The following is a 10,836-nucleotide window of genomic DNA, read 5'->3' as shown; positions in this document are numbered from 1 at the left end:
AATTTCTACTTATCCAGACACATCAACAAGCATCCATGTAGCACTGTAGCTAAGAGTCCATTCTTCAGAATATCTGCTGCATGTCCTAGAATTGTTTTGAAACATTTTTAATTTCACCTTATCTTCTTGCATTCACTCGTTTCACATTCACCCAGCTGTGGTCAACAAATCCCTCTAAAGCTAAGAGGTGAACGATGACTACCAGAGAAGGTACAGGGCAAGAAGTTCAACTCTAAATTGTAAAAGTAATGAGCACAGAGATAAAAGCTTCAAACTAAGTTTTCAAAACAGCACCCAAAAGCAGTGTCAGAGAACCCTGTAACAAATCATGCACGGCAGCCTAGACAATGCAGTGAAAATGTGCTGCCTCCGGTCCCCCAAATCCTGAACTGGCAGGCTCATGGCCTAGAAGATCTAGGAGGTCAACCACATCTTTCAACACGGCTATGTGACTGAACGCTGCATTCATAGCTGTTATGCAGACAGTATATATTCCATGTGATCCCGAGCCTCTGCTGTCTATGTATTTTTAGTTTCATTTATACAACAGGTTTAGCAGTACCTGGGATGGATGTATACATTCAAAAATCACAAAACAAGTGGAAAGAGATGGAAGACAGTTTAATAGTAAACACTACATACTTTTTAATGTGATTACATCTCTGGCAATAATCCCTGTTGCTTCATTTCCAGTAGCAAAAGAGAGTCAGCTGGAGAAAGCACTAGGCTTCAACATGTTTACCATGTTCCTACTGTAATACTTCACATACAGCATAAACAGCCTTTTGCCTATTTGCATTTCTGCACAGCTACATGATGTTACTGACATAACTTAAGCCAAATCCAAAATGGTAGAATTCTTTGTGTTTGATTCTAGACCATAAGAACTAATCTTTACGCAGTAAGTCAGCTGCGATTCTTAGGAGGACTTTAGGGTTTAACTGTTGTGTAAACTGCAAGAGGAAAAACAAACTACTATACTGCATAACATTCAGTCTTTTCTGTCATAAAAAGCTTGCAGGGTTAAGCACAGACATTTCATCTTTTTTGTAGTTTGATGTCAACTGTTCTCTTGTTTCTCTCTCACGGTGGCTATGAATACTTCTTTGATGGTCTCCTTCTCCAAATTCCTGCCTGTAAAGAGAAATAAATTAGCTAACTAGATTTTATAGTGTGTTACAAAAAACGCATGCAAGTAGCAACCTGCCAGTCTTCTCAGCAAAGAAAATGTTTATTATGCCAATAAGTGAAAACAGCAGTATTAAAATTAAGCTGCAGGTAACAAGATAACTTTAGATTTTACAGGCAACAACAGACTTCAAGCTGTACAAATAAGGGAAAGGAGGAAAAATAGGGATTTTTTTGCCATAAAAACACTTTGCAAAGCAGAGAGTAACAAGTAGGAAATAGAAATGTACAACCTCCGCATTACAAGCTTTTCAGAAACAAAATGGATTTTATACATTTTCATGGCTATAATCACCTTCCTTACAGTTACTGAATATTTGATCAAATATTCAAACCATTCCCATCACCATATTTATTATGGATTTTAAAAATAATATTAAATATGCCAACATAATTTATAAATACTTAGTATTTTATTTTATTTTAATGTCACTAAAAGGGGTACTGTAGATTCCTCTCAGCTGGAATATAAAACTGCAGGAGGTCTTGATGGATAAACCTTTGACTGAAGGTTATGCTGAACATACTCACTGCTATTATTCTGGCCAGTTTAGGCCAGTTGCTTTTCACTGGACAAGTCACAGGACTGTCTGCTGAAACAACAGGTTCTTAAAAGTCAAATGAGGAGATATGTAATTGCCTCTTACCTATTAGGACCAGTCTATTTGTTCTCTTTTCGTTTTCTTTCCAGGCTACTGCAGTCTCTTCCAGATCATAGAGTTCATGGACACCTTGGACTATCACCTGATGAGATTTGCCTTGAATAGATACCAGTCCCTTATCAGAAAAATAACTGTTAGGATATATAAACAAACCTTTAAAGAGGAAATACATAAGAGGGAGAAAAAACTTTGAAACTAGGCCAAGCAGGGAAAAATATTTCTGGCAACTATGCACCAGTTAGTCAAAATAACCATGTAGTATGATCACTTCTACTCATAAAATCCATTCTCACATCTTCTTATTTTGTTAAAGACTAATAATTACACTTTGCCATACTCTGCCTTCTGTTCCTCATTTGGCCAGTATCTAGCATGTTCGAGCAAAAATAAAATGTCATCAGCTACTATGCCACTTTGAATATATATATGGTGTATGATGTATGAGTCCATGAAAGATTGATTGCCAGCAAAGATGATGTAAAATGAGCAAAAATGTTTGATTTCAGATTATTCTGATTAAGCTGTCATGCTCAGCATATTCACTATTCTGAAACAGCATCTTTGAATATCGGAGAATAAACAAACACTTGTGAAATAAAATGACTAGCAACAGAATTGGAAGGGATTACTGTCAGAGTGAGCCCATTAACCCAGGTACCAAAAGTTGTATTAAAGAGTTTTCATCACTTCATGTAAAACTTTATAAAATATTTTAGTGGAACACATTCTGTAAAACATGTCTTATACTTTCCTAAAGAACAAAAAGTTAAAAATATTTCATTAAAAAAGGTCTGCATTTGACATATTAGTTGGAATTCTACGACTATTACTGCCAAAAGGATTATGACTGCAAGTAAGATATAAATATAAAAGCAACAAACTTTGGAACCCATTCTATAATTACCTGGGGTTCATTTGCTTTGGTGCATTTGTCTGTTACTGAGGGCCAGCACACAGCTTATCACAGGCCTCAGATCTCCTAAAGAATCACTTTGATTCCAATGCTTAATACAACAAAAATGTACTTGTGTGTAGTAGTAGTGTTTTCAGACAGCTGAAGATGCATCAGTGGCTATTTTCTTCTATTTGTCAGGAAGGGGAAGACAAGGATATTCTCGTTTTGTTGCTGAAAGAGCCAGAATACAACCTTTCTTCCAATGAAATGAAAATAATTATGTCACTATCCATGATGCACAAGTGTTCTCAGAAAACAAACCAGAGCATATTTTCTTGTAGTTCTTACAGCCTACCAAATGACAGACTTGATTCTCATTTTTTAATGATTGACTTGGCTGCTTGGTATAAGGAAAATGAAAATATATCCTAAATTGTCACCTATACTCCTCTCAAAACCATGCAACTGAAAAACATATGAAGTGCCCATGAAGATTTTTTAATACTTATGGGCTGCATCTTTAAAACTACAGTCTGACAATACTGTAAAAAGTTGTACTGTAGACCACAACTAGTATTGCATTGCTACGTTATGCCAAATTCAACTTCTGCATATTATGCCAACAATTATAAATACGGATAGCAATCTATAGTATCCAATCTATAGTATCCAATCCCTAGATAAGGAGACATTTATGTGAGATGGATGGAACCTTTCAAAGCAATGGACATGAAAAATGAGACAGTGATTTAACTATGTCCTGATTATTAACTCTGCCACTGATGTTTGGGACTGTACATCTTCCCTCTGAATTCAAAACAAGTAGGATCAATGTTAGCTTCTCTGCCAGCTAACTCCTTTTGAGTTGTTCCACCAGGCAGCAGATAACAAACTGTCTCTACACGGAAGAATGAAAAATTGCTATTCTCCATTTTGTCTGCTCTGCTATAGTGATCCAGTAGCACCTTTGATAGGTCCGTAACTGACAGCACACTGCAGTTTTTTAGGTGTAAAAGAGGAAAAGCACAAAACAAAGAAGCTGGTAATTTCTGACTAACCTTCAGTCTTATGACGTCCATGGGGCGCCCAGTCTTATCTTTCAAATTCTTCTCCCACAAAAGATTCTATGAAAAGGAAAAATGTTTTCATAAACAGAATGGCATGGGATGATTTTCTATAAAAAGCCACAGTGATTTTTCAGTTGACAGTGATGTATTACTTACCTGAATAAAGAGATTTAAGTTTTCTTCTTTTATATTTCCTGGAACTTCAAATGTTACTGTAATTATACCCTGCAAATGGAAAGACCCATTTATTATTACAAAACTGAATAAACATTTCATTATATTAATTTCAAAAAGTCTTCTTTATAACTTGGCCTCATAAAAAAGCAACTATACACCCATGTCAAATTTAAAAAAAAAAAAGAATCTCCATTTCTGTTCTGCTCTAATTTGGTTCCGTTTGGGTGTGCCCTTAAGGGGCATAGCAATACTTTGAATAGTTTAATGCCATCAGCTTCTACTGCATAATTCTTTGCTGTAGCTGATGTTTGTTCTCAAAGAAAGCCTAAGAATTTTAATTCTTATAGGCTAGTAAGATCAATCTTTCAAGTATGTTTAAGAATGCTATTTTCTTGGCATACTGATCTTTGTCACAATTTCTGATCTTCATCACAATTCTATCAGACAAAAATTAATCAACATATTTTTCACCTATCTGTATTTGCCTGTTATGAAAAGCTTTTTATATATAGACTGTGTAGGAATAGATTCCAAAATAAACATGTCTGAAGTGATGTTTTATTCCAAAGCAACCACCAGCTTACTGCTCAGAACCAATTATCATCAAAGCAGAAGCTGAAAATAAATGTGTAATTTAAAATTAACAATTTATTAGCAAATAAAGGAAATAATGTGTCTTAAACTTATTTTTGTCACTGTAACCTCTCAATGGCATAGAAGAACATACAGAGAATTACTTTTTGTACAATCTAAAATTCTTTCAAATTATTACTACTTTCAGATGACTAGTCTAACTTAAGAAAAAAAAGCACAAGCAGCAAATCTAAATGTTTATCTAATGACCAAGTAAACTCACCAAAACAACCACGAGCTAACACTTTGAGCAGCTTCAAAACAAGACAGACAAAAGTTCACTGTGCTCCACGCATAGTGCAGTATTGCTTCTGTTGACCTTCCACATGAAGATAATATGCACACTTTATCATCCAACAAGGACTTGCAGCCTACTATGAGAGGTGTTCTGCTCTCATTTATGCCTCATCTGTCTCAACAACTATCTTAAAAACGTAGGTGTTTAACTAAACAGGGATAGTAACAATGAATTCTCACTGTTTCCTACTTGTTGAACAGCTCCACACTACAAAAACAACAATAATTTCCTTAATAATACAAGCATGCTATAACTCTCCTAACATTCAGGAAGGTTTCTACTTAACTTTTTTTCTACTTTAGGGATCTATTCAGACTTTTATTACTATAACTGAACATATTTAAGATGAACACAAATTTTAGTTAAACAAAAAACTATGAACTTAAGATTCTGATTGCAATTACAGTTAAACATGAAACTGATTTTATATTTAATCTTTAGTTCCAAAAGGAGATTATAATTGCCTTTTGCTGTTTTCAAGACTACCAACTTCACAGTCAAGATTTGCAGTTCAAAAAGGGAAATACAGGCATTATATGCATCATATTTTAACCTGAAAATTGAATGTAATCATAGCAACTTTCTAGAAGGAAAGCACACTTTTCTAAGGTACTGCATAAAAATAGAAGTTTTTCTTTTTTTGCAGCCCCTGAGGGGACTGTTGCCCATGGGTGAACCACACACAACTGGGGATACCCCAGAGAGGACTGTGACACAGAACTCATCCACAGAGGAGGGTACCTGCCTATGGACTGGGGCCCGTGGGTGACCCATGGAGCAGGGACACTAAGGACCAGAGCAGTGACAAAACCACTAAGCAGCAAAAAGGAGCAGAAAGCTACTATACAAAACTACAGGCCATGGTAAAAAGTCTCTCTGTCTTTCTTAGAAGCCCCCTTTAAGTACTGAAAGGCCGCAATATGGTCTCCCTGGAGCCTTCTCCAGGCTGAACAACCCCAACTCTCAGCACCTGTCCTCACAGGAGAGGTGTTCCATCCCTCTGGTCATTTTTGTGGCCCTCCTCTGGACCCGCTCCAACAGGTCCATGTCTTTCTTGTGCTGGGGGCCCCAGAGCTGGATGCAGTAGTCCAGGTGGCGTCTCACAAGATTGGAGTGCATTACTGCAATGACCTCGGGAATCCAGAAGGAGCCTTGGTTCTCGTACTGGGAGTCTGTGATTGTATATTCTGGTGCGAGTGGTGTACCCATTACATGTGTGAGGATGTGTGTAGACAATGTATAAACTGTTGGAAAAAGTAGGGACCTGTGAAAGCCCTAGTAGGACAGGAAGATGACTGGGAAGACACAGGATGGTGCCAGCTTCAAGCCCACGCGCCCATGGCATGGAGCCTTAACAGTCCCCTAGGGCAGCATCCAAGAAAATTAGCCCAGGAGTTGCAAAAGGGATACAACTACCACCTGTAAAACACTAGGAGGTGTGCTGCTTGGCTGTGGGAGTATGCCAGAGTTCACCATATGCTTCAAATGGAGCCTCAGAAAGATTGGGACCGCTTAAAACTCATCACCGTCAGACTGACAGTCACTGTTAGACTAATGGTCTGCTAAAAGATGCACTAGCAAGTGCTCAGCAAGAATGACAAAACCTGGATCAAAACTTAGCAGCTGGTAACACTGAACTGGCCAAAGGGAAAGCTGTGTGACAAGCCATCCAATTTACTATGGAAACAGTAAGCCAGTTTAAAATTAAAAGAGTCCTATCAGGCAGCCCATGTTACAGTGCTGCAGAAATGGGAGCACTGCTCCCCAGAATGCAACCACTCTACAACCTTTTACTCGAAGTAAGTAAAGCGGTGCAGGACACCTACTGCTGCTGCCCCCAGAAGTTGCTTCTGCAGTGGCTGTGGTGGTGCTGGGAAGCTAGTGGAGGGCATTTGCAAAAGTAGGAAGCTCTGGGATTTACTGATGGAGCAGTATGCTGAGCTCGATCCTTCTGATCCCACAAACAAGACCCCCATGGAGGGACTGGGAAGAAGGGGCAATCGACTGTGGTCACTTTGATTCCTGCTGTGTTTACAGGCAAGGGGTAAGGGACCCCAAAAAGGCTGAGGCCACAGACAAAAAGCTGACAGCTAGGCACAGTCACTGTTGCCCCTCTGGTATCACCTGATAACTGGTGGGACATCCTATTAATCAAGGAGTGACCTAGAGTATCATACGGGGGGGAACATGCCAAACGCAGGTGTGAGATCAGCCTCATGGCAAAGCACAACAAAATTGCAGCTGTGAAAGTGTCAGGAGGGGATGAAAAATCTCCATGCTCCCACCCTACAAACTGGGACTTGGAAAGAGGAAAAGAAGTCCTTCAAAGATCTACACCTGGGAGCTAAGGAATAACAAGCTCAGGAGAAAGGTCAGAGCTCAGCTGATATGGTTATAGGATGCAAATCAAGCTCTGGGAAATCTAAGTCATCTGATGCATCATCTTACTCCCCAACTGGGGAAGTGCCCATGTAATATCAAATCAACATTGGTCACCACGCATTTGGCTTCTGGATGAAACTACAGCTGTTGGACTCAGAAACCAAGTGGATATCCAATAGTAGTGTTACTCAGTGGTTGTATTGTTTGTTTGCTTGAATATTTACTTGTATACTAAGACATGGTGAGTAAATTAAACAGCCGAGTGTCTTGGTGTGGTGTTTTGCACGAACAAGGCCTGAATTTTGCAGTAAGCAACGCTAACCTTACTAATCTACACCAAAGGGTGGAGTCTACAATGGAAATAAGTAAATTCAAACACTTATGATACTAACCTCCATTGTCCACTTGGCAGGAGATGGAGGTTAAATACAACAATTTTTAACATGTATATTATGACTGCTACATTAACCCCTACAGTCTAACTCCCAGTGGCAAGGAGTGGAATACATGCTAGGTGTACATTCAGTTTCTGATGATATTAAGGGTGGAGTCTATAACCAATATATGTTCATACAGTTCTTTAAGTATGTGTAAGCTTAAGAGGCGTATGTAGCAGGGGGCTGCAGTGCTGAGGGGTATGGGAGGAGGCCATCAGCTGCCTTACGTGTCTCACAACCTGTTCCAGTCAGCTCTGAAACCATACAACAGTAAAAAAAAAATCCCACACATCTTCAGGCAGAGAAATGCATGGCACCCTGTTACAGACACCTCCAGCCACTTGGGAATGAAGAGTCTTTGGAGGAGGCATGCCATGCCATGCTAAAGGGGTACATACACCCCTGAGAGACTACAGCTCGTTGTTTACCCACAGAGCAGGGGCACTCCATGGATACTAAGGGCCCTGCATGAACCACAGGAAAGGAACCCTGAGGAACAGAGCAGTGATGAGGAAAAGAAAATCATTACAAAAACACCTCCAACTTCCTATGCCACATGTGGCCTCGCTGCGAGAACTTGGACAGACTTAAGTGTAATCCACTGAAAAAAATAGGGGAAGTTGGGGGAGAGAGGGAGAGAGAAGGAAAGGTGTTCATGTAAGTGTTTGTGTAATTGTTTTGCATTTCTTTTTTTCAGAACTTGAATTAGTAATCATAAGTTTTTGTTGCCTGGCAATAAATTCAGTAATTCCATGACTTAAGACTGTTCTGTTTTTGAGAAGGGTCTAAGCAGGAAAAGATGCTGTGATCAGAAAAAAAAAGAAAATCAGAAGGGATCCTTTCTAGTAAAACCTGTACATCATGGATAAGAGAGGTGCTTAAAAGTAGCAATTAGCACAGAACTGTTTATATTCTGTAGGGATGATGGATGAGACCTTTTTTCCTTAAATTAATCTTTGAAATTCGGTATGTTGATCACAAAAAATACTCTATTTGCTCAAACAAAAGCCACAAAAGCAAAAATGCTATTTGCAGTTGCACACAGGGAGAAAAAAGATTCTGCCCTGATATAAACACACATTGGGTTGAGTATCGGGGCTGCGGTGGGGAATACATTTTAGAATTTAATTTGACATACTAAAAATAACATCAACAGAACTGTTTCTTTTTTTTTTAGCATACATGTGCTTACAGGATTGCTACCTAGTTTATAGGGCCAAATCTACTTCATTGTTACAAGTTAAATTGTTGCTATTTCTTGTGAAAACAATGGGAAGCACTCACAGAATGGAAATCTACACATGCTTAACTACCCAGTGAAGTTTTATTATTACAGCTTTAAAGAATGCAAAGTCACGAATAACATCTCCCTTATATCTACATACACAGACAACATTTGGACAGAAAACCTACAGGATAAAGACTGGCTACAAATTTAGGACTTGATTCTGCAAATATTAAAAAAAGTAGTGCTTTTTGTCTGTTTCAGTAACACTCTCCATGTGAATCAATGAATGATGTGACTGTCAGGAGCAGTGGAAGCCTATAAGGTATTTTTGAAAGTAAGACTTACTGTATCCATTTAGAATCTATCTACAACAAAGCACATTCCTGTATGTATTCTATGTAATCTTCCAAAGATATTAAAAACACATTATTGCCTAACTGAAACCTTCTGACAAGGTAACATGATTAGCATGCAATGCTTGCAATTGCCCTGAACAACCTTGTTGTTACAAAAAGACTGAAGCAGTATTTTTGGTAATTACCTTATCTAGATGTGCATGTGTTGTCTTTACATACTCAAGCTTTTTCTGCAAACTGAAAATAAGTAAAAGTTAAATGTCGCATTTGAGTAGGATGGACAAAATGTCATTATTTCAAAATTTATTTAAACTCTTCAGTATTGCAGAGCAAAACTAAAATATCAAAGCTAGACTATATACTCAGAATAAGCTTCAACCGTTAATTGAGTTTTAATCTCAAAATAGAGATGTTTAATTATATTGGTTTGATCTAGCTAATGATTTGTGTTAGAACGTTAGGTTTTTTAAAATGTAAACACAATTAGATTATAGCAATGATCTGCAATATCTTTGGGATTTTAAATATTTCTACTTCAAGAAGTACACCTTTGATACTCCTCTGTGTAGGAACAAAAGTCAAACTATATCATTAAAGCATGAAGGGAAAAATAAATCACTAGAATTTGTCAATTTATTAGACGAATGATTTATTAAAACGATTTGAAAAGCAAGAAGAAAAAAAATGTACAAATCTGTTGCTTGTGAGAATGAAATCTGTAACACTAAGTGAAATACTATGTACTAGCTTCCATTTCAGCTCTGCTGTACAGCTCACTCCTACTGTGCAGTGTGCCTGCTAATTTAAAACTGGTCCTCTCTACTTCATAAAGGAACTTGGGGGCTTGTTTCGTAAACTAAGATTCAGGGTCTTACTGTATCATTTTGTGTGACAACATAAAATTTTACTGCAGCTTTAGATTACACACCCCCATCTGTCTTTAATGAAGACAGTGCAAGATTTCTTCAAATACTGTTTCTGTACCAGAGAACATTACCGCTGTCTTATGTCCAACACACAGAAAAAAGAATACCACAGCAAAAGTCACTACGATGACAGCTCTCTGCTACTTCAGAGAAGATTGCCCATAAAAATCTCTCCTCCTACTTTGATGACTGCAAATTTTAAGTGACTGCAAATTTTAAGAAGCCTTTAACGGTGGGGAAAAAGGTACTGACTGCTACTGTCACACATTTCACACTCCTACTCGCATCTTCTTTGCTTTGTTGTCTTCTTCTCATACTGCGTTCCACAGAATCCAGAACTCTTGATGTGTTGCCTGTCACTTCAGGGCATGTATAGACTACAAGGTTCTACCAGCACAGTCACACCGATCAGATGTTGTATCTGTCTGCTATGCTGGCAGAAATTCTTACTGTAGTATGCAGTTAAAAGAACAATTTTATTAGTGTACTGGTGTGTATGTGTGCTCAAATGGTGCTGGATGCAGAGGTTTTCTGCTACAGATGATAGGGCAAGAAGCCACCGCTAATATTTTATGTAGGGATTTCTG

At 38.2% G+C, this 10,836-nt stretch overlaps 1 protein-coding gene across 14 annotated transcripts in view; it reads right to left on the bottom strand.

Annotated features, from left to right (window-relative positions):
* Positions 1 to 604: 604 nt before the first annotated feature.
* The window catches only part of LOC127027150 (COBW domain-containing protein 1-like), a 28,883-nt gene continuing 18,651 nt past the window's right edge, over positions 605 to 10,836 (bottom strand). For 10 of the 14 annotated variants that reach the window (XM_050912674.1, XM_050912675.1, XM_050912679.1 and 7 more), the window contains 5 exons: positions 9,509 to 9,560; positions 3,969 to 4,037; positions 3,804 to 3,869; positions 1,836 to 1,965; positions 605 to 1,134 (listed from right to left, as the gene is read on the bottom strand). In XM_050912674.1, coding sequence (XP_050768631.1) covers positions 1,061 to 1,134; positions 1,836 to 1,965; positions 3,804 to 3,869; positions 3,969 to 4,037; positions 9,509 to 9,560 — 391 coding nt within the window. In that variant the 3' untranslated portion in view covers positions 605 to 1,060. Of the gene's footprint in view, positions 1,135 to 1,835; positions 1,982 to 2,754; positions 2,977 to 3,803; positions 3,870 to 3,968; positions 4,038 to 9,508; positions 9,561 to 10,836 lie in introns of those variants that run through there. The other 4 variants (XM_050912677.1, XM_050912685.1, XR_007767793.1 and 1 more) reach the window with 3 other exon arrangements.

This window comes from Gymnogyps californianus, chromosome Z (genome assembly GCF_018139145.2).
Source record: "Gymnogyps californianus isolate 813 chromosome Z, ASM1813914v2, whole genome shotgun sequence".
Lineage (NCBI taxonomy): Eukaryota > Metazoa > Chordata > Aves > Accipitriformes > Cathartidae > Gymnogyps > Gymnogyps californianus.
The sequence above is the reverse complement of the archived record's forward strand: the minus strand, read 5'-3'. Positions and strand labels throughout refer to the sequence as shown.